This window comes from Pseudophryne corroboree, chromosome 6 (genome assembly GCF_028390025.1).
Source record: "Pseudophryne corroboree isolate aPseCor3 chromosome 6, aPseCor3.hap2, whole genome shotgun sequence".
NCBI lineage: Eukaryota > Metazoa > Chordata > Amphibia > Anura > Myobatrachidae > Pseudophryne > Pseudophryne corroboree.
In genome coordinates, this window is record NC_086449.1 from 221,448,095 (window position 1) to 221,472,651 (window position 24,557).

General features: G+C 47.0%; 1 protein-coding gene and 1 non-coding gene across 5 annotated transcripts in view; both read right to left on the reverse strand.

The window, feature by feature from the left end:
* Positions 1 to 24,557, reverse strand: part of CHD2 (chromodomain helicase DNA binding protein 2) — a 241,660-nt gene that overhangs the window by 75,226 nt on the left and 141,877 nt on the right. For all 4 annotated transcript variants that reach the window (XM_063925729.1, XM_063925730.1, XM_063925728.1 and 1 more), the window contains exons 14-16: positions 24,315 to 24,531; positions 24,120 to 24,209; positions 23,786 to 23,976 (exon numbers count right to left, since the gene is read on the reverse strand). In XM_063925729.1, the coding sequence (XP_063781799.1) occupies positions 23,786 to 23,976; positions 24,120 to 24,209; positions 24,315 to 24,531 (498 nt within the window). The remainder of the gene's footprint in view (positions 1 to 23,785; positions 23,977 to 24,119; positions 24,210 to 24,314; positions 24,532 to 24,557) is intronic.
* LOC134938756 (U5 spliceosomal RNA) lies at positions 9,857 to 9,972 on the reverse strand. The gene has a single exon (XR_010181244.1). It is a non-coding gene; the product is annotated as a U5 spliceosomal RNA (small nuclear RNA).

A 24,557-nucleotide genomic window follows, 5' to 3' on the forward strand; every position in this document is an offset into this window, starting at 1 on the left:
TTTGTGAGATGAGCCACAGAGCACATATGGCTGTGTCTCTAATCATGCAACATGAAAGGAATGAAAGGATGCTGCAAATAATGCCGTCTAGCTGCTGAGCTGAAGGGAAATAAGTGGATTTGTCAGCAGTAACTTGTGAACCACTTATATAAATCCACTCCAAACAAAACCTCCTATATATGGAAGGCTTTTCGCCTCTCATTTGGACTCAGCATCCGCTGTCCACTGACGAAGCCACAAGGCTCTGTGGGCAGAGACAGCCATTGATGTCATATCAGTTCTATCTACAGAGTGATCTCACACAATAGGTTGCTGACTGCTTTTGTGTTGTGCTAGAGCAGGGGTGTCCAAACTTTTTGCAAAGAGTGCCAGATTTGGTGAGGTGAAAATGTGTGGGGGCCAACCAGATACACAAATGCCCCCAGCAGTGCTGCCAGATACACAAATGCCCCCAGTGCTGCCAGATACACAAATGCCCCCAGTGCTGCCAGATACACATTATACAGTATGCCCCCAGCAGTGCTGCCAGATACACATTATATGCCCCCAGCAGTGCTACCAGATACACATGATATGCCCCCAGCAGTGCTGCCAGATGCACAAATGCCCCCAGTGCTGCCAGATACACATTATAAGCCCCCAGCAGTGCTGCCAGATACACATGATATGCCCCCAGCAGTGCTGCCAGATAGACAAATGCCCCCAGTGCTGCCAGATACACATTATATGCCCTCAGCAGTGCTGCCAGATACAGAAATGCCCCACAGTGCTGCCAGATACACATTATATGCCCCCAGCAGTGCTGCCAGATACACATTATATGCCCCCAGCAGTGCTTCCAGAAACATAAATACCCCCAGCAGTGCTGCCAGATACACAAATGCCCCCAGTGTCAGACACACATTATATGCCCCCAGCAGTGCTGCCAGATACACATTATATGTCCCCAAAGTGCTACCAGATACACATTATACAGTATGCCCCCAGCAGTGCTGCCAGATACACATTATATGCCCCCAGCAGTGCTGCCAGATACACAAATGCCCCCAGTTCCAGATACACATTCTATGCCCCCACAGTGCTGCCAGATACATTATATGCCCTCAGTAGTGCTGCCAGATACAGAAATGCCCCACAGTGCTGCCAGATACACATTATATGCCCCCAGCAGTGCTGCCAGATACACATTATATGCCACCAGCAGTGCTGCCAGATACATAAATACCCCCAGCAGTGCTGCCAGATACACAAATGCCCCCAGTGCTGCCAGATGCAAAAATACTCCCAGTGCCAGATACACATTATATGCCCCCAGCAGTGCTGCCAGACTGATCCATATACAGCGTGTCAATACCCCTAATCCCCTCTCCCTCCAGCATACTGCAGCATCGTCCAGCACTCCTGCCCCCACCACCTGCACACTCACCAGAAAGACGGCAAAAACTTCACAGCTTCACAGTGGTGGCCGGCACCCCCTCACCCGCTCAAGACAGCAAGACAGCCAGAAAGTCCTTCCGCCTCTCCTGGGAAGGTAAATGCGCGCTCGCGGGGCCCCACCATCAGCTGCTGCTGGGATGCCACTGGATTTCGCTGTCCTCACTGTGCGTCCCGTGTTTACTACTCCACCCACTTCCGGCTGCAGTGGCTGCGGGCCGGTGAAAATGTCAGCAAGCGGGAAATGTGAGCAGAGGCTGCGGACCAGGGAAATGTCAGCACGGGTCGCAATTGGTCCCCGGGCCGGACTTTGGACATACCTGTGCTCGAGTGAGCCATTATGTCTTATTGAGTTCAGGCTCTAAGGGTTTTGTAACCCAGCATCCAACCTTTACAGGTTACAGGGCCACTACTGCAGCTGCATATTATAGATTTTAGGATGGTTTCTATACTACGGTCTGAAGACTCCTTTGGTGAGGTAGCCCCTGGGACCGGAAGACAATATTTGTTTGATAGGCATGAAACCAATGGATTCACGGTTAGTGGATCTTCCCAAAGCTACCTAAGTCTAGAGGAAATGGAAATTATGACAAAAATTCCCTAGGGAATTCATTGTATTGCTGCATTAATCTGTTTGATCGCTATGAGCTACTGGAGCACTGGGTTAGGGGAAGCTTTTTCACCTCCCTTTCTAGAGACTAAGGAATCTTATTTCATTAACGTCCCTATAGGCGAAAAGAATGGTCAAAAACTGATATGTTTTCGCCTGCACGTGTCGAAAACACATGGACGAGAGGCGAATCCGCTCATCCTTTCCGACAAGTTGGAATTACAGTTTCGCTAGGGCGGAATCCTGGACTTCAATCAATAGTGAAGTGTCGGAAGTACCGATAGAAAAATAAGATTTTACTTACCGATAAATCTATTTCTCATAGTCCGTAGTGGATGCTGGGGACTCCGTCAGGACCATGGGGGGGTAGCGGCTCCGCAGGAGACAGGGCACAAAAGCAAGCTTTTAGGATCACATGGTGTGTACTGGCTCCTCCCCCTATGACCCTCCTCCAAGCCTCAGTTAGGTACTGTGCCCGGACGAGCGTACACAATAAGGAAGGATCTTGAATCCCGGGTAAGACTCATACCAGCCACACCGTACAACTTGTGATCTGAACCCAGTTAACAGTATGATAACAAAGAAGTAGCCTCTAAAAAAAGATGGCTCACAACAATAATAACCCGATTTTTGTAACAATAACTATGTACAAGTAATGCAGACAATCCGCACTTGGGATGGGCGCCCAGCATCCACTACGGACTATGAGAAATAGATTTATCGGTAAGTAAAATCTTATTTTCTCTAACGTCCTAGTGGATGCTGGGGACTCCGTCAGGACCATGGGGATTATACCAAAGCTCCCAAACGGGCGGGAGAGTGCGGATGACTCTGCAGCACCGAATGAGAGAACTCCAGGTCCTCCTCAGCCAGGGTATCAAATTTGTAGAATTTTACAAACGTGTTCCCCCCTGACCACGTAGCTGCTCGGCAAAGTTGTAAAGCCGAGACCCCTCGGGCAGCCGCCCAAGATGAGCCCACCTTCCTTGTGGAATGGGCATTTACAGATTTTGGCTGTGGCAGGCCTGCCACAGAATGTGCAAGCTGAATTGTACTACAAATCCAACGAGCAATAGTCTGCTTAGAAGCAGGAGCACCCAGCTTTTTGGGTGCATACAATATAAACAGCAAGTCAGACTTTCTGACTCCAGCCGTCCTGGAATTATATATATATATATATATATATATATATATATTTTCAGGGCCCTGACAACGTCTAGCAACTTGGAGTCCTCCAAGTCCGTAGTAGCCGCAGGCACCACAATAGGTTGTTTCAGGTGAAACGCTGACACCACCTTAGGAAGAAACTGGGGACGAGTCCGCAGTTCTGCCCTGTCCGAATGGAAAATCAAATATGGGCTTTTGTAAGACAAAGCCGCCAATTCTAACACTCGCCTGGCCGAGGCCAGGGCCAACAGCATGGTCACTTTCCATGTGAGATATTTCAAATCCACAGATTTGAGCGGTTCAAACCAATATGATTTGAGGAATCCCAACACTACGTTGAGATCCCACGGTGCCACTGGAGGCACAAAAAGGGGCTGTATATGCAATACTCCCTTGACAAATGTCTGGACTTCAGGAACTGAAGCCAATTCTTTCTGGAAGAAAATCTACAGGGCCGAAACTTGAACCTTAATGGACCCCAATTTGAGGCTCATAGACACTCCTGTTTGCAGGAAGTGCAGAAATCGACCTAGTTGAAATTTCTTCGTGGGGCCTTCCTGGCCTCACCCACGCAACATATTTTCACCACATGTGGTGATAACGTTGTGCGGTCACCTCCTTCCTGGCTTTGACCAGGGTAGGTATGACCTCTTCCGGAATGCCTTTTCCCTTAGGATCCGGCGTTCAACCGCCATGCCGTCAAACGCAGCCGCGGTAAGTCTTGGAACAGACATGGTACTTGCTGAAGCAAGTCCCTTCTTAGCTCCCGAGGCCATTAGTCCTCTGTGAGCATCTCTTGAAATTCCGGGTACCAAGTCCCTCTTGGCCAATCCGGAGCCACGAGTATAGTTCTTACTCCTCTACGTCTTATAATTCTCAATACCTTGGTTATGAGAAGCAGAGGAGGGAACACATACACCGACTGTTACACCCGCGGTGTTACCAGGACATCCACAGCTATCGCCTGAAGGTCTCGTGACCTGGCGCAATACCTGTCCCGTTTTTTGTTCGGGCGGGATGCCATCATGTCCACCTTTGGTCTTTCCCAACGGTTCACAATCATGCGGAAAACTTCCCGATGAAGTTCCCACTCTCCCGGGTGGAGGTCGTGCCTGCTGAGGAAGTCTGCTTCCCAGTCGTCCACTCCCGGAATGAACACTGCTGACAGTGCTATCACATGATTTTCCGCCTAGCGAAAAATCCTTGCAGTTTTGCCACTGCCCTCCTGCTTCTTGTGCCGCCCTTTCTGTTTACGTGGGCGACTGCCGTGATGTTATCCCACTGGATCAATACCGGCTGACCTTAAAGCAGAGGTCTTGCTAAGTTTAGAGCATTATAAATTTGCTCTTAGCTCCAGTATATTTATGTGGAGAGAATTCTCCAGACTTGATCACACTCCCTGGAAATTTTTTCCCTGTGTGACTGCTCTCCAGCCTCTCAGGCTGGCCTCCGTGGTCACCAGCACCCAATCCTGAATGCCGAATCTGCGGCCCTCTAGAAGATGAGCACTCTGTAATCACCACAGGAGAGACACCCTTGTCCTTGGATATAGGGTTATCCGCTGATGCATCTGAAGATGCGATCCGGACCATTTGTCCAGCAGATCCCACTGAAGAGTTCTTGCGTGAAATCTGCCGAATGGAATCGCTTCGTAATAAGCCACCATTTTTACCAGGACTCTTGTGCAATGATGCACTGACACTTTTCCTGGTTTTAGGAGGATCCCGATTAGCTCGGATAACTCCCTGGCTTTCTCCTCTGGGAGAAACACCTTTTTCTGGACTGTGTCCAGAATCATCCCTAGGACCAGCCGACGTGTCGTCGGAACAACTGCGGTTTTGGAATATTTAGAATCCACCCGTGTTGTCGTAGAACTACTTGAGATAGTGCTACTCCGACCTCCAACTGTTCTCTGGACCTTGTTCTTATCAGGAAGTCGTCCATTTTCTTTGAAGACGAATCCTCATTTCGGTCATTACCTTGGTAAGGACCCGGGGTGCCTTGGACAATCCAACGGCATCGTCTGAAACTGATAGTGACAGTTCTGTACTACGAACCTGAGGTACCCTCGGTGAGAAAGGCAACTTTTTGGGACATGGAGGTAAGCATCCCTGATGTCCCGGGACACCATATAGTCCCCTTCTTCCCGGTTCGCTATCACTGCTCTGAGTGACTCCATCTGGATTTGAACTTTTGTAAGTGTTCAAATATTTCAGATTTAGAATAGGTCTCACCTAGCCTTCTGGCTTCAGTACCACCATATAATGTGGAATAATACCCCTTTCCTTGTTGTAGGAGGGGTACTTTGATTATCACCTGCTGGGAATACAGCTTGTGAATTGTTTTCAATACTGCCTCCCTGTCGGAGGGAGACATTGGTACAGCAGACTACAGGAACCTGCGAGGGGGAAACGTCTCGACATTCCAATCTGTACCCCTTGGATACTACTTGTAGGATCCAGGGGTCCTGTACGGTCCCAGCGTCATGCTGAGAACTTGGTAGAAGCGTTGGAGGGCTTCTGTTCCTGGGAATGGGCTGCCTGCTGCAGTCTTCTTCCCTTTCCTCTATCCCTGGGCAGATATGACTCTTATAATAATAATAATAATAATAATAATAATAATAATAATTTTATTTATATAGCGCTCTTTCTCCAACAGGACTCAAGGCGCTTTACAGACATCAAAAACAATGCACATGATACAGAGGATTTGAGTAATACAACAATAGACAAGCAACACAGACATAAAAGAAAAATCTTAAGTCCACAGAAAGCATAACGCAGGATTGGTGAAGGCATTTTGGGTAATAATTTCCAAGGGTTGTGTATTCCACCCTTATAGGTACCAAGTGCAGCAGCCACCCTGGGCGCTAAGCGTAGGATTACCCAGGTGGAATAGTCTACCCCTAGAAGAGATGACACAAAATGGGGGTGATTTCAGAGTCCTACAGTTTAGAGTAGGGTTCCAACAAAACCACAAGGTCCATGTATTTTTCATCCCATCCACAAGTGTACCATATGGGGCAGCCATGTTGGGCGCACTTTGAAGGTTACACTGTGGGAGGTGAGCCATGCAAGGGCCAAGTTCATATATGGGAAAACTGATGCTTATGTAATAGTATGTACCCTGCATGTAGGGCATGATGGAAAGGTGTGCAATCAGTGGAGGTAAACATTACAGGAAAAACACATGGTGGGTTGGAAGCGAGCAATGGAGAGAAAAAAAAATAAAAAACACAATAGCAGGTAACTAGTGGCAGAAGTCGGAGTGGGATAACATTTTGATCAGATCTTAGTTAGGGTGGGTATGAGAATGAGGGGGGCATACTCAGACGCAATGGGGATGTCCCTGCTGATCCCGGTCCTGGTGCTCTTCCCCCACAGTTCCCTGTTCATCTTGATGGTTAGGCCCAGGGACAGACTTGATGTTCTCAGACAGAGAGGTTGTAAGCCTGGTCTTGGTGTTCTCATGTTTGAGGCGAGGAGAGGCCACATAAAGTTCCAGAGTTTTTAGGTTGTAATGCAGGCCTTGTGTTAATTTGTAAGTTTGTTTGCCTTCTGTTTACCTTCGGTTTAACACAGGTATAACACTGCTATTGATATTAGCTGCCACTTAATAACTAGCCACTTCATATACTAGTCACTGCAGCGTCCTTATAGGCCGGGCGTCCTATACTATACTGGTTAAGTAAGTCTACAAACACATGCTCTTTGTGATTACACCCCCCTCCCCCACACAGCAACCCTCAACCAAAAGGTGATAATCAACTACCAACTGTGAGATCACTAAGCCCCAGTCAATCACAAGGTTTTTGCTGACTACAGATATTAATCCACTTAACAATTTACCAAATATATCTTTTAGCAAAAAACACAGTGATCAGCTCTCTGCTGTAGTTACCAAATATATCTTTTAGCAAAAAACACAGTGATCAGCTCTCTGCTGTAGTTACCAAATATATCTTTTAGCAAAAAACACAGTGATCAGCTCTCTGCTGTAGTTACCAAATATATCTTTTAGCAAAAAACACAGTGATCAGCTCTCTGCTGTAGTTACCAAATATATCTTTTAGCAAAAAACACAGTGATCAGCTCTCTGCTGTAGTTACCAAATATATCTTTTAGCAAAAAACACAGTGATCAGCTCTCTGCTGTAGTTACCAAATATATCTTTTAGCAAAAAACACAGTGATCAGCTCTCTGCTGTAGTTACCAAATATATCTTTTAGCAAAAAACACAGTGATCAGCTCTCTGCTGTAGTTACCTGTTGGTGAAAAGGAGAGACAGGAGTCAATTCCAAATATCAGTTGAAGATGCAACCAATGAAACACAGGTATAACACTGCTATTGATATTAGCTGCCACTTAATAACTAGCCACTTCATATACTAGTCACTGCAGCGTCCTTATAGGCCGGGCGTCCTATACTATTATAGGGACGAAAGGACTGAGGCTGAAAAGACGGTGTCTTTTTCTGCAGAGATGTGACTTGGGGTAAAAATAGGATTTTGGTACTTACCAGGTAAATCCTTTTCTTTGAATCCATAGGGGGCACTGGAGTACTCTTGGGATATGGACGGGCGGAGCCGAACAAAGGCACTGAATATTCAAATTTAGGACTCTCCCCCCCCTCCATATCCCCAAGTACCTCAGTGTACTTTGCCAGTGTTTTTTACTGAGCGAACAGGATATAGAGAGGTTGACAATGGAGAATCCCTATAACATAACGGACAACCACAAAGTTGATCCGTAACCTTATTGTCAACTAAACAGTTGACACCTTAACCGATAGAACTTTATAATTTGAGCCAATTGGTGAAAATGTGTTACCCTAAGCTCCTTCGAGCTTAATACCATCCAAGTTAAATTTGTTCACTAAGCTCCCTTGAGCTTACAACAACCCAGGTAAAACTGCTCTGGGTGGGCGTCCAGTGCCCCCTATGGATTCAAAGAAAAGGATTTACCTGGTAAGTACCAAAATCCTATTTTCTTTATCATCCACTAGGGGTCACTGGAGTACTCTTGGGACGTACCAAAGCTTCCCTCGTGGGCGGGAGAGCTGTTTGATACTTGTAACAGTAGGCAGCCAAAGCTAAATGCTGATGGCGCCACCATTCATAACGTGTAAACGTGCACAAACGTGGTGCACTAAAGGCTATGTAGCCGCGTCGTAGACGCTCCACGACCCGCTGGGTGTGACATTCCCACAGAACCTGTGGGATGCTATTACTGACGTAGGCGATTGTAACTTAGCCTTAAGTAAGCCTGACTTGTAGTCATTATTATCCAACTGGATAAAATCTGCTGAGAAACTGGCTAACCCCAGTTTGCAGTATCATATAGAACAAACAACGTATTCATATCACGTACTACATATATAAACGCGTAACGCGTGTACCACATTCAGAATTTTAGAATGTGCTGTCCCCACAGGAACCACTATTGGTATATTGATGTGAAGAATACGAAAGCGGATTTTGTCGGAAGATCTGCTTTGTAATGAGAAAACTCAAATACGGTGGCTTGGAATACAAGGCACCCAAATATGAAAACAAAATCCTTGCCGAAGCACCCTTGGCGAAGCCAAGGCTAGAAGAAAAATGTTTTCCAAAGTGAGAACTTAATACCCATTTGTTGTACGGGTTCAAAAATATGAAACTTAATTCCCATTTGTTGAAAGGATTCCAAAATATGAAAACTAAGAAATCTGAACCCAACCTCAAATCGCCTGGCGCTGTAGGTGGGATAAATAGAGTCTGAACTTTGGTGACACCTTGTAGAAAGATGTTTACAGACGTAAATAGAGGCAAACGCTTTGAAAATAAGTTTACCACACAGATACCTGCACTCTTAGTGCAGATGAACGCAGTTTTCCATCCCATCCCGTTTAACAGAATACGGGTACTTGAAGTATGATGTTGGAAACTTCCGAGGTTTACAACCTATGTAAGCACACGAAATTTTTTAATTATGAGCTGCCTTAAGCGGCTTACTATTTCGTAACATGGTTGGTATAACCGATACTGTAATTCTCTATTTTTTAAGAGAGAGGTCTGAACTCTCACCCCGTCAACCGCAGCTGCGGTACATAGATAATAGGTACATAGGTAACTATGGGTAAAAGAACGTTCCGTGATGTAACAGGTTGGCCGTATTATGAGCGGGGCAAGATCGTGTGCAAGTATTACTTGAAAATTCGAGAAGCAAACTTCTCCGAAACCCATGAGATACCACCAGTATGACTGTGACGAACTGTCTTCTGATCCGTTTTGGCAACGAAGAGAGAAGCGGAAAATGGTGGAGCCAGATACACGATGCTGAATGACCCCATGAATGTGATGTACATATACTGAGCTTTTGTAATTGTGGCGAGATGCCATTATGTATACTTGGGGTAACCGCCTTCTGTGGACTCACATATGAAACACCTCTGGATTTAATGTCCAGTTTTCAAGATCCAAACCCTGACGGGTGAGATCTTTTGTCTAACAAATGTCCACTCACGGATTGATGTCTTGACATTTTCACATAATGGCGTTCTGAGCCATTGAAGATTTGAGTTACCTGCCGCATTGCCATGCGGCTTCTTGGTTTTCACTGGTTGTTGTGTATGCAACTGCCGTTGCTTTGTTTGACTGCTTAAGGGCAGCGTGAGCTAGGCATGAAAAAACAAAATTACATGAAACTCACGGTTGTTCCTGTCTACAGAAATCTTTAGTAAAAAGCGAAAGATTTATTCGTTCTGAAGAGAACCCAGAGTCTATCCCTGGACAGACTGAAAACGAATTATTTATTGCATTGTAAAATGCACAGAGTTCTAGGACATTTATCTATTGCATTGTAAAATGCACAGAGTTCTAGGACATTTATTGACAGCAATCTGTCGTGTTTTAGAACCTTTGCGTTGATTTTAACTACAAATCCTGACTCTCTGTGACTGTCGTCCAGAGTATACGCACCCTTGTCCCTCTGTGAGAAACGCGATTGAAAACACATCTTTATTCTTAATAAGTGAATACACCAATGTACCGCTAATGTGCGTGTACCTTTGTTCTTGCTGGTGTAGTAGGTAAAAGTCTTTGATTTACCGTATTTATAATCTTACCTAGGAATTGACATCGTTTAGACCGACTTAGATGTGATTGTTTTCGAACTTAATCTGCTACCGCAGTATACCTTAGTAGCGCAAGATAGAGGAACTTTGTTGATACATAGTTCTTATGTGAGATGAGCGATTATTCCAACATCACTTTGGTAAATACCGGCAGCGATAAGCAACGGTATAAATGAAATGGTTAATGGTTGTGGCGATTTGCAAACGCTAGAACCTGTGATGAAGAAACCGGACTGGGTAAATACGCATTGTGAAGATCAAATGCAATTATACAATTTTGTGGCTGCAATAAGCAAAAACTAACTGCAGAAAATCCATTTTCATTTTCTAACTGTAGTAAATGACTTGCTGATTGATATTGCAACGGAGCTGTTTGATTTTGCTCAAACAGACGGGAATAAGTCATTTTGACTCTGTTGGCGTACTATTGACTGGTTTATAACCCAGCAAAGACTAAATGACAACCTGCCAAACCGTTCGCCAGAAGCAGTTTTGTACTCTAAGCTGTAAATAGCTGAGACATATATGAGTTGAAGTCATGAAACCTCGCAAATGTAACCTGAAAAGACGCACTTCCACAAATGTAAAAGAGGTCATCAAACCACTGGCTTGCTGACTGTAACGTCCTGTCGTTACAAGACGTGACTGATGTTTATAAAAGAATAAAACGCTGTTACAAGTATATTGTATGCGCTAATGGCAGAATATCGTAAAGGGATAAAATGTCGTTACACATATATCCAATTTAGGAGCAAACAAGCTCTGGGCTTGTCGCGCTTAACTAGCGACAATTTGAAAATAACCGGCGTTAGCAAAAGCTTTACAGATATACTCTGCAGCTTCTTTTAACCGTGATCGGCATGGTTCCATAGATAGATTCTAGTGACCCAAATGTATCTGTGGTTTTTATAATGTTTGACAGAAACGCATATACCAATGGCGGATCGCGTCCTTTTGGAAACTATTATGTATGGTTGTCTGAAACCCCGCACTATCTGAGTGCTGGACTAATGTACCCTGCTCACTTGTAGTTATCGGTGTGAGATTTGACATAGAATCGTGCATTAAATTATAAGACTAGTGAAATAAACACTCTGGTACCCAAAGGAAAATTGTCACTTTGGAAAGATTGTCTTTTGTTAGCGCTGGCGGAGTTATTCTGAGACTCCGATTACCGCTGTTTTAATTTGAATTGCCAATGTTAACATTTTTAGTCTGCACTAGAGCCTTATTCGCTATGTAGACAGACATCATAATAGGCAACAGACAGACACTTGCACGATTATTATATGGCATATATATCTATATATATATGTTATTGCTGAACAGCATATTTATTAGGAAACCAAAGTCTTTATGTGAAAAGCAGTTCACATGGGCATGAAACCCGAACCAAATTCCTACTAACACCCCTGCGCCTTCTGGTGGCTTAAAGATGTAGGGCAGGAATGTTCCAGAATTATCTTGAACTAAAAAAAAAAATTCCCACTAACACCCCTGCGCCTCCTTGTGGAGTAGAGGTGTATGGTCTGGAATTATAACTGGAAAACCAGCAATGATTAAAATGGCCGTCATGCCATGCTTTCCCAGAAAATCATAGTACAGGGTACCTGCTGCAGTTTTAATATAGGCTTAATAGCCTATTATACAGTTATTATGCTTAATAGCCTATTATACATAGGATACAGTAAAATATATGTATTCAAATAATATGAGCACTGCCTGCAGTGTATTTATGCAACTGTAACCAAAAATAACAGAAAACATGGTTAAACGTGTAATAGGTTATGCCACTGATAACCTATTGCCAGCCAAAGCCTCATATATATATTATATATATATACAAAGTGTTTACACCTATAATCACAGTTCATACTGATATTATTGCCAGCAAAAGCTTCATTATATTTATATATATAAAACGTGCTGTTAACGTGCTGCGCTGCTTGTGTATTTTGAACCCATGCAGCCTTTGCTGCTGCTATGGGTATTATTCCCCCCCCCCCCCCTGCATCCCTTACCTGCAGCGTACGGAGATCGGGAGCAGGGAGAGCAGGAGAGCCTGATCTAGCGCCGGGGAGCCGTCCGGCAGCTGCTTCCTACAGCAGTACACAGTCTCCCTGTGTCTGCGGTGTGTCTTTGGAAAAGTGGCCTGCGTCCTTTAGTGACGTGCGGCCACTGTCTCGGCGGCGTGTAGCGGTGCCGGGCCATGAAAGCAGTGAGAGCGGCCGGCGTCTGAGTGACGTGCGGCCGCTCTCTTAGTTGAGCTCCCGGAGAATGTCGGCGGCGTGTAACGGTGCCGCAGCAGAGCAGTGAGAGCGGCCGGCGTCTGAGTGACGTGCGGCCGCTCTACTTAGTTCAGCCCAGGAAAATGGCGGTAGCGTCTAGCGGTGCCGTGCCCTCAGAGCAGTGAGAGCGGCCGGCGTCTGAGTGACGTGCGGCCGCTCTCTTAGTACAGCGCACGGAGATTCTCGTACCGGGCCATCAGCGCAGTGAGAGCGGCCAACGTCTGAGTGACGTGCGGCCGCTCTGCAAGACCTTCAGCGGCGTGTAGTTCACGTGCTCAGCGGCTATGTCATTTCTACAGCATAACACACACACAGCAGGGCGGCAGCGTGAGCTGACCGCCCTGACACTCATACCTTGTGCCGCCTTCTCTTCTCTCTGCAAGCTCCGTTTCAGCCTCATCTTGGCTGTGACGGAGCTTCTGTAAGTGTAAGCTCCTTCCAGCTCTTTGTCTTATCCTGGCTGTAACGGATCTTCTTTCTGTAAGCTCCGTTCAGTTTAAAGGAGACAATGGCTGCCTGTGGCTGTGAGGGTGCTCTTTGTGAGGACCGACACGCCATGCGCTTGTCTATAGCGCCTGTGGCTGTGAGGGTGCTCTTTGTGAGGACCGACACGCCATCCGCTGCCTTGCAGCGACACCATCCCGGACCCATGTTTTTCCATAAACTGAGACGGGCAGTGTAAAAATTAAAAATAAAAATAAAAATCTGAAAAGTGGCCATTGCCACAAGCCGATGTTCATCTGTGAGCACCGAAAAAACACTGGCAAAGTACACTGAGGTACTTGGGGATATGGAGGGGGGGGAGAGTCCTAAATTTGAATATTCAGTGCCTTTGTTCGGCTCCGCCCGTCCATATCCCAAGAGTACTCCAGTGACCCCTAGTGGATGATAAAGAAAAACGGTGGATTTTCCAGCAGTTGCCGTGACCACCAGGTCCCATGGACCGACCCCAAATAACTCCTCCCCTTTATACGGCAATACATCTTTGTGCCGTTTGGAATCTGCATCACCTGACCACTGTCGTGTCCATAAACATCTTCTTGCAGATATGGACATCGCATTTACTCTTGATGCCAGAGTGCAAATATCCCTCTGCGCATCTCGCATATATAGAAATGCATCCTTTAAATGCTCTATAGTCAATAAAATACTGTCCCTGTCAAGGGTATCAATATTTTTAGTCAGGGAATCCGACCAAGCCACCTCAGCTCTGCACATCCAGGCTGAGGCGATCGCTGGTCGCAGTATAACACCAGCATGTGTGTGTATACTTTTTAGGATATTTTCCAGCCTCCTATCAGCTGGCTCCTTAAGTACGGCCCTATCTGTAGATGGTACCGCCACTTGTTCTGATAAGCATGTGAGCGCCTTATCCACCCTAAGGGGTGTTTCCGAACGCGCCCTAACTTCTGGCGGGAAAGGGTATACCGCCAATAATTTTCTATCGGGGGAAACCCACGCATCATCACACACTTCATTTAATTTATCTGATTCAGGAAAAACTACAGGTAGTTTTTTCACATCCCACATAATACCCTTTTTTGTGGTACTTGTAGTATCAGAAATATGTAACACCTCCTTCATTGCCCTTAACGTGTGGCCCTAAAGGAAAATACGTTTGTTTCTTCACCGTCGACACTGAAATCAGTGTCCGTGTCTGGGTCTGTGTCGACCGACTGAGGTAAATGGGCGTTTTACAGCCCCTGACAGTGTTTGAGACGCCTGGGCAGGTACTAATTTGTTCGCCGGCCGTCTCATGTCGTCAACCGGCTTGCAGCGTGTTGACATTATCACGTAATTCCATAAATAAGCCATCCATTCCGGTGTCGACTCCCTAGAGAGTGACATCACCATTACAGGCAATTTGCTCCGCCTCCTCACCAACATTTTCCTCATACATGTCGACACACACGTACCGACATACAGCACACACATAGGGAATGCTCTGATAGAGGACAGGACCCACTAGCCCTTTGGGGAGACAGAGGGAGAGTTTGCCAGCACACACCAAAACGCTATAATTATATAGGGACAACCTTTATATAAGTGTTCCTCCCTTATAGCATTTAATATATATTCATATCGCCAAATCAGTGCCCCCCCTCTCTGTTTTAACCCTGTTTCTGTAGTGCAGTGCAGGGGAGAGCATGGGAGCCTTCCCACCAGCATTTCTGTGAGGGAAAATGGCGCTGTGTGCTGAGGAGAATAGGCCCCGCCCCCTTTTCGGCGGGCTTCTTCTCCGGAGTTTGTGATATCTGGCAGGGGTTAAATACATCCATATAGCCTCAAGGGCTATATGTGATGTATTTTTCGCCATACAGGTATTATACATTGCTGCCCAGGGCGCCCCCCCCCCCGCGCCCTGCACCCTCCGTGACCGCTGTGTGAAGTGTGCTGACAACAATGGCGCACAGCTGCAGTGCTGTGCGCTACCTGATGAAGACTGAAAGTCTTCTGCCGCCTGGTTCCGGACCTCTTCAATCTTCAGCATCTGCAAGGGGGGTCGGCGGCGCGGCTCCGGGACGAACCCCAGGGCGAGACCTGTGTTCTGACTCCCTCTGGAGCTAATGGTGTCCAGTAGCCTAAGAAGCCAATCCATCCTGCACGCAGGTGAGTTCACTTCTCTCCCCTAAGTCCCTCGATGCAGTGAGCCTGTTGCCAGCAGGACTCACTGAAAATAAAGAACCTAAAAACTTTTTCTAAGCAACTCTTTAAGAGAGCCACCTAGATTGCACCCTGCTCGGACGGGCACAAAAACCTAACTGAGGCTTGGAGGAGGGTCATAGGGGGAGGAGCCAGTACACACCATGTGATCCTAAAAGCTTGCTTTTGTGCCCTGTCTCCTGCGGAGCCGCTACCCCCCCATGGTCCTGACGGAGTCCCCAGCATCCACTAGGACGTTAGAGAAAAGAAAATTACATATATATATATATATATATATATATATATATATACACACACACACACACACACACACACACACACACACACACTCTCATATTGCCCTTTCAAAACTGGCTATATAATTTTGGGGACACTGGGAAGGTAACAACAAATTTCTGTGGTTTGTGAAACCCCAGAGTACACTTGAGTGTTCTTATCTGGAATCACCAGAATCTCTCTTATTGTCAAATTGAGCGTTTCCACTCCCTGAGAAGGGGTGTTAGATATCTTACTCATTTTACAGCTAGTATGTGTAATACCTCTGGAACATGAGCTTTTGAGGCATAAATGATAACAGGATTTTTTGAACCCCCAATCCACATGTGAGGTCCGCTCAGGCTGTGGTGTTAATGCAGCCACACTGTTTATCTGTACCAGCGGTGAGATGGCGCCCACTGTGTGCTGTCCTCTGCTCACTAATTATTTATACTGGCAGTGCAGATACATATTGCTGAAAGCAGTGCTCCCTCACACCTAAAAGACTGAAATAGCCAGTTTTGCACTTTGCTGATCACAGTAGTTCTCTTTATGCAGAGCAGTGTGACCAGTGTGCGTCTGTGCCACCATTTGAACCGGGAACCCCGCTACTCGGGGCCCCAGTTTTTACTCACCAATCTTTTTATCTTCAGCTGTTAGGGTTGGCGGCAGACTGCGGGTCCCAGTGCTAATCCTTAATCTTACTGCGGCGCAAGTATCCTCAGGACAGATGTCCTGTCAGCCGGGGACCCGGGGCCATACCTCTCTATTAGGTCTGGAGCCCCCACCCCCACAAGTCCCAAGAAGCAGACAGGTAGTTGCCAGCTACCCTGTCTGAAAATAATAAAGTTTAAAATAAATATAAAGAAAAACTCTGGAGCCCTCCAGAGATGTAACCGGCTCTGAGGGCACATTTTTCTAAACTGAGCTGTGGGAGGAAGCATAGAGGGTAGGAGTCAGCACGCAGTCAGTTGAAGATTTCTTAAAAATGCACCGGCTCCAGCTGACCCATCTATACCCCACTGTAATAAGCATTCCCCAGTATCCCCTATGGATGGAAGAGAAATAACATGTGCAGAAAAAGTTAGATTTGGGTGGGTTATTTTGTTTCTGTACAGGGTAAATACTGGCTGCTTTATTTTTACACTGCAATTTAGATTTCAGTTTGAACACACCCCACCAAAATCTAACTCTCTCTGCACATGTTATATCTGCCCCTCCTGTACTGAACATGGTTTTGCCCATTAGAGAAAAATGTTGCTGCTGCGATCAGGTCTGAATTAGGCCCAATGTCCTGTATGGTTTGGAGAACAGGAACACAGACGCCTCTTCTCTATCTGGTCCCCACCCAATGTGCTTTCCTCAGTTCAGCACTTGGTAAGGAAGATTCTAACAGGGCCAGTTACACCGGCTGCGAGCTGCCTATAATTCACAGCCAGCAGTGAATAAAAAAAAAAATAAGATTTTACTCACCGGTAAATCTATTTCTCGTAGTCCGTAGTGGATGCTGGGCCTCCGTAAGGACCATGGGGAATAGCGGCTCCGCAGGAGACTGGGCACAACTAAAGAAAGCTTTAGGACTACCTGGTGTGCACTGGCTCCTCCCACTATGACCCTCCTCCAGACCTCAGTTAGGATACTGTGCCCGGAAGAGCTGACACACTAAGGAAGGATTTTGAATCCCGGGTAAGACTCATACCAGCCACACCAATCACACCGTATGACTCGTGATACTATACCCAGTTAACAGTATGAAATATAACTGAGCCTCTCAACAGATGGCTCAACAATAACCCTTTAGTTAGGCAATAACTATATACAAGTATTGCAGACAATCCGCACTTGGGATGGGCGCCCAGCATCCACTACGGACTACGAGAAATAGATTTACCGGTGAGTAAAATCTTATTTTCTCTGACGTCCTAAGTGGATGCTGGGACTCCGTAAGGACCATGGGGATTATACCAAAGCTCCCAAACGGGCGGGAGAGTGCGGATGACTCTGCAGCACCGAATGAGCAAACTCTAGGTCCTCCTCAGCCAGAGTATCAAACTTGTAGACTCTTGCAAAAGTGTTTGAACCCGACCAAGTAACAGCTCGGCAAATTTGTAAAGCCGAGACCCCTCGGGCAGCCGCCCAAGAAGAGCCCACTTTCCTCGTGGAATGGGCTTTTACAGATTTAGGGTGCGGCAGTCCAGCCGCAGAATGTGCAAGTTGAATCGTGCTACAGATCCAGCGAGCAATAGTCTGCTTAGAAGCAGGAGCACCCAGCTTGTTGGGTGCATACAGGATAAATAGCGAGTCAGTTTTCCTGACTCCAGCCGTCCTGGAAACTGGAAACGTCCAGTAACTTGGAATCCTCCAAGTCCCAAGTAGCCGCAGGCACCAGGATAGGTTGGTTCACATGAAAAACTGATACCACCTTAGGAAGGAATTGGGAACGAGTCCTCAATTCCGCCCTATCCATATAAAAAAATTAGATAAGGGCTTTTGCATGATAAAGCCGCTAATTCTGATACACGCCTGGCCGACGCCAAGGCCAACAGCATGACCACTTTCCACGTGAGGTATTTTAGCTCCACGGATTTAAGTGGCTCAACCCAATGCGACTTCAGGAAATCAAACACCACGTTGAGATCCCACGGTGCCACTGGAGGCACAAACGGGGGCTGACTATGCAGCACTCCCTTAACAAAAGTCTGAACTTCAGGCAGTGAAGTCAGTTCTATTTTGGAAGAAAATCGATAGAGCAGAAATCTGGACCTTAATGGAACCCAATTTTAGGCCCATAGTCACCCCTGACTGTAGGAAGTGCAGAAATCGACCTAGCTGAAATTCCTCCGTTGGGGCCTTCTTGGCCTCACAGCATGCAACATAATTCCGCCATATGCGGTGATAATGGTTTGCGTTCACTTCTTTCCTAGCTTTAATTAGCGTATGGATAACTTCCTCCGGAATGCCCTTTTCCTTCAGGATCCGGCGTTCAACCGCCATGCCGTCAAACGCAGCCGCGGTACGTCTTGGAACAGACAGGCCCCCTGCTGCAGCAGGTCCTGTCTGAACGGCAGAGGCCATGGGTCCTCTGAGATCATTTCTTGGAGTTCTGGGTACCAAGCTCTTCTTGGCCAATCCGGAACAATGAATATAGGCCCTCATTCCGAGTTGATCGGTCGCAAGGCGAATTTAGCAGAGTTACACACGCTAAGCCGCCGCCTACTGGGAGTGTATCTTAGCATCTTAAAATTGCGACCGATGTATTCGCAATATTGCGATCACAAACTACTTAGCAGTTTTAGAGTAGCTCCACACTTACTCTGCCTGTGCGATCAGTTCAGTGCTTGTCGTTCCTGGTTTGACGTCACAAACACACCCAGCGTTCGCCCAACCACTCCCCTGTTTCTCCGGCCACTCCTGCGTTTTTTCCGGAAACGGTAGCGTTTTCAGCCACACGCCCATAAAACGCCGTGTTTCCGCCCAGTAACACCCATTTCCTGTCAATCACATTACGATCGCCGGAGCGATGAAAAAGCCGTGAGTAAAAATACTATCTTCATAGCAAAGATACTTGGCGCAGTGCGAATATTGCGCATGCGCACTAAGCGGAATTTCACTGCGATGCGATGAAAAATACCGAGCGAACGACTCGGAATGAGGGCCATAGTTCTTACTCCTCTCCTTCTTATTATTCTCATTACCCTGGGTATGAGAGGCAGAGAAGGGAACACATACACCGACTGGTACACCCACGGTGTTACCAGAGCATCCACAGCTATCGCCTGAGGGTCCCTTGACCTGGCGCAATATCTTTTTAGCTTTTTGTTGAGGCGGGACGCCATCATGTCCACCTGTGGCCTTTCCCAACGGTGTACAATCATTTGGAAGACTTCTGGATGAAGTCCCCACTCTCCCGGGTGGAGGTCGTGTCTGCTGAGAAAGTCTGCTTCCCAGTTGTCCACTCCGGGAATGAAAACTGCTGACAATGCTAACACATGATTTTCCGCCCATCAGAGAATCCTTGTGGCTTCTGCCATCGCCATCCTGCTTCTTGTGCCGCCCTGTCGGTTTACATGAGCGACCGCCGTGATGTTGTCTGACTGGATCAGCACCGGCCGGTGTTGAAGCAGGGGTCTAGCCTGACTTAGGGCATTGTAAATGGCCCTTAGTTCCAGAATATTTTTGTGTAGGGAAGTCTCCTGACTTGTCCATAGTCCTTGGAAGTTTCTTCCCTGTGTGACTGCCCCCCAGCCTCGAAGGCTGGCATCCGTGGTCACCAGGACCCAGTCCTGTATGCCGAATCTGCGGCCCTCTAGAAGATGAGCACTCTGCAGCCACCACAACAGCGACACCCTGGCCCTTGGAGACAGGGTTATCCGCCGATGCATCTGAAGATGCGACCCGGACCACTTGTCCAACAGATCCCACTGGAAGATCCGTGCATGGGAACTGGCGAATGGAATTTCTTCGTAAGAAGCTACCATCTTTCCCAGGGCTCGCGTGCATTGATGCACCGACACCTGTATTTGTATTAGGAGGTCTCTGTCTAGAGACGACAACTCCTTGGACTTCTCCTCCGGGAGAAACCCTTTTTTCTTGTTCTGTGTCCAGAACCATACCCAGGAACAGTAGACGCGTCGTAGGAACCAGCTGCGACTTTGGAATATTCAGAATCCAGCCGTGCTGTTGTAGCACACTTCCCGAGATAGTGCTACTCCGACGAACAACTGCTCCCTGGACCTCGCCTTTATAAGGAGATCGTCCAAGTACGGGATAATTATTTCGGCCATTACCTTGGTAAATACCCTCGGTGCCGGGGACAGACCAACGGCAACGTCTGGAATTGGGAATGACAATCCTGTACCACAATTTTGAGGTACTCCTGGTGAGGAGGGTAAATAGGGACATGCAGGTAAGCATCCTTGATGTCCAGTGATACCATGAAATTCTCCAGGCTTGCAATAATCGCCCTGAACGATTCCATTTTGAACTTGAACCTTCGTATATAAGTGTTCAAGGATTTCAATTTTAGAATGGGTCTCACCGAACCGTCTGGTTTCGGTACCACAAACATTTTGAAATAGTAACCCCGGCCTTGTTGAAGGAGGGGTACCTTGATTTCACCTGCTGGAAGTACAGCTTGTGAATTGCCGCCAGTACTACCTCCCTTTCTCCCAGGGCAGCAGGCAAGGCTGATGTGAGGTAACGGCAAGGGGGAGTCGCCTCAAACTCCAGCTTGTATCCCTGTGATACTACTTGCAGAACCTAGGGATCCACCTGTGGGCAAGCCCACTGGTCCCTGAAGTTCCCGAGACGTGCCCCCACCGCACCTGTCTCCACCTGTGGAGCCCCAGCGTCATGCGGTGGACTCAGAGGAAGCGGGGGAAGATTTTTGATCCTGGGAACTGGCTGTCTGGTGCAGCTTTTTCCTTCTTCCCTTGTCTCTGTGCTGAAAGGAAGCGCCTTTGACCCGCTTGCTTTTCTGAAGCCGAATGGACTGTACCTGAAAATACGGTGCTTTCTTAGGCTGTGAGGAAACCTGAGGTAAAAAATTTTCTTCCCAGCTGTTGCTGTGGATACAAGGTCCCAGAGACCATCCCCAAACAATTCCTCACCCTTATAAGGCAGAATCTCCATGTGCCTTTTAAAGTCAGCATCACCTGTCCACTGCCGGGTCTCTAATACCCTCCTGGCAGAATGGACATTGCATTAATTCTGGATGCCAGCCGGCAAATATCCCTCTGTGCATCCCTCATATATAAGACGACGTCTTTAATATGCTCTATGTTAGCAAAATATTATCCCTGTCTAGGGTATTAATATTATCTGACAGGGTATCAGACCACGCTGCAGCAGCACTATTCATGCTGAGGCAATTGCAGGTCTCAGTATAGTACCTGAGTGTGTATATACAGACTTCAGGATAGCCTCCTGCTTTTTATCAGCAGGCTCCTTCAAAGTGGCCGTATCCTAAGACGGCAGGGCCACCTTTTTTGACAAACGTGTGAGCGCCTTATCCACCCTAGGGGATATCTCCCAACGTGACCTATCCTCTGGCGGGAAAGGGTACGCCAGCAGTAACTTTTTAGAAATTACCAGTTTCTTATCGGGGGAACCCACGCTTCTTTACACACTTCATTCACTCATCTGATGGGGGAACAAAACACTGGCTGCTTTTTCTCCCCAAACATATAACCCCTTTTATGTGGTACTTGGGTTAATGTCAGAAATGTGTAACACATTTTTCATTGCCGAGATCTTGCAACGGATGTTCCTAGTGGATTGTGTATATGTCTCAACCTCGTCGACACTGGAGTCAGACTCCGTGTCGACATCTGTGTCTGCCATCTGAGGTAACGGGCGTTTTTTGAGCCCCTGATGGCCTTTGAGACGCCTGGGCAGGCGCGGGCTGAGAAGCCGGCTGTCCCACAGCTGTTACGTCATCCAGCCTTTATGTAAGGAGTTGACATTGTCGGTTAATACCTTCCACCTATCCATCCACTCTGGTGTCGGCCCCACAGGGGGCGACATCCCATTTATCGGCCTCTGCTCCGCCTCCACGTAACCTTCCTCATCCAACATGTCGACACAGCCGTACCGACACACCGCACACACACAGGGAATGCTCTGACTGAGGACAGGACCCCACAAAGTCCTTTGGGGAGACAGAGAGAGAGTATGCCAGCACACACCAGAGCGCTATATAATGCAGGGATTAACACTATAACTGAGTGATTTTTCCCCCAATAGCTGCTTGTATACACATATTGCGACTAAATTTAGTGCCCCCCCCCCCCCCCCTCTCTTTTTAACCCTTTGAGCCTGAAAACTACAGGGGAGAGCCTGGGGAGCTGTCTTCCAGCTGCACTGTGAAGAAAAAATGGCGCCAGTGTGCTGAGGGAGATAGCCCCGCCCCTTTTTCGGCTGACTTTTCTCCCGCTTTTTTCATGGATTCTGGCAGGGGTAATTTATCACATATATAGCCCTGGGACTATATATTGTGATGATTTGCCAGCCAAGGTGTCTTATATTGCCCTCAGGGCGCCCCCCCCAGCGCCCTGCACCCATCAGTGACCGGAGTGTGAGGTGTGCATGAGGAGCAATGGCGCACAGCTGCAGTGCTGTGCGCTACCTTGTTGAAGACCGAGGTCTTCTGCCGCCGATTTTCCGGACCACTTCTTGCTTCTGGCTCTGTAAGGGGGACGGCGGCGCGGCTCCGGGACCGGACGATCGAGGTCGGGTCCTGTGTTCGATCCCTCTGGAGCTAATGGTGTCCAGTAGCCTAAGAAGCCCAAACTATCTCCAGTCAGGTAGGTTCGCTTCTTCTCCCCTTAGTCCCTCGCTGCAGTGAGTCTGTTGCCAGCAGATCTCACTGTAAAATAAAAAACCTAAAATATACTTTCTTTCTAGGAGCTCAGGAGAGCCCCTAGTGTGCATCCAGCTCAGCCGGGCACAAGATTCTAACTGAGGTCTGGAGGAGGGTCATAGTGGGAGGAGCCAGTGCACACCAGGTAGTCCTAAAGCTTTCTTTAGTTGTGCCCAGTCTCCTGCGGAGCCGCTATTCCCCATGGTCCTTACGGAGGCCCAGCATCCACTTAGGACGTCAGAGAAAATGGACATCTGTCTGCTAATTAGAGGCAATATGTAGCTGTGATCACCAGCGCAAATAGGTGGCAGGACTCCTAGCAGTCCGACACACACAAGATCAGCCCTGTCTACCTAAAGCAAGCGGCAGGTCCCTCAGGCAGTGGGGCCTACCCTGCACTCTGCACTGGACCATTCATCTGATATTGCTCATAATGGTCTGGGCAGCAGTGGGCCACTTAGTCCTCAGGGGCCCCAGTGCAACGCACCTGCTGCACCAATGGTAGTTCCTCCTCTGAATGGAAGTCACTTCTTTGAAATTGGAATTAACCTTTAATATTTCAGAAAACAAACTCTATAATTATGTAAAATGAGTAAAAGAATATCTCCAAATTATAAATGGTCACAGCATTCCCCAATAGGTGTGCTTGAGGTGTTTTCCTCTGACCATTTCCTTAAACAGAGACAGCTATTATGGAGGCTTTTGCTGGTCAGCCTCTCTGAGTGTTGAAGGGAGGGGATCCAAAGAACAACGACCCCTGATTGTGAGGGTGTCAAGTATATGACTTTTAACTAGGTTTCAGATGTACCACGGCCTTCCCAAAATGAGAAAAGAAACACAGCTTTACAACTAAGAAACATCTGATGATGTGTCATAGAATGAGGAAAGCCTTACTTCTCTGGCATAATAAAGTGCAGGAGTGACCAGAGTTCCTTCAGAGAATTCTGGAGAGGAGTCCCAGTGATTAACAGCCTATGGTTGGACTTGAAGTCTATAAGTGTCTTATAAAGCAAGGAGTCATCATTCTTCAACCGATGTGCTTCATCGACCCCAAGAAAAGTCCAATTAATACTGCTCAACACAGCCTGCAGTGGAAATAGAAAAATGGTCTCAGTCATATTAGTACTGAATGTAGAGCTCCATATCAATACTAAACGTAACATCTGATGTAAACTTGCGCTCAAGAGAAATTAATTAACTTACTAGTATAAATACCCTCATTACCTACCTTGTCCTTCAGTAAAATCTCATAGGTTGTTAGTAGTGCATTAAACTTCATCTTCTTGCTTTGTTGATGAACCCACTCATACTCTCGTATCTGGAAGAAAACAAACCTAGGTAATTTCAGGATAGGGGAAATACATATCAGCAATATAAAACTTTACAGCTGTAACCTAGAAAGTAGATGCAGTGCGTTACTTACCGTGTTCCTACTTCCAAGGTCTCCGATATAAACCACAACATTTATCTCAGGGGCCCACACTTCAAACTCTCGCTGCCAGGATGTTAGAGTAGATAAGGGCACCACTAAGAGAAATGGCCCATAAAGCAGATGATGGTGAAACAGGTAGGAGAGGAAGGATATTGTCTGAATAGTCTTTCCCAGGCCCATCTCATCTGCAAGTATTACACTGTTGGTCCTACGGACACCAGGAAAAAAAAATAG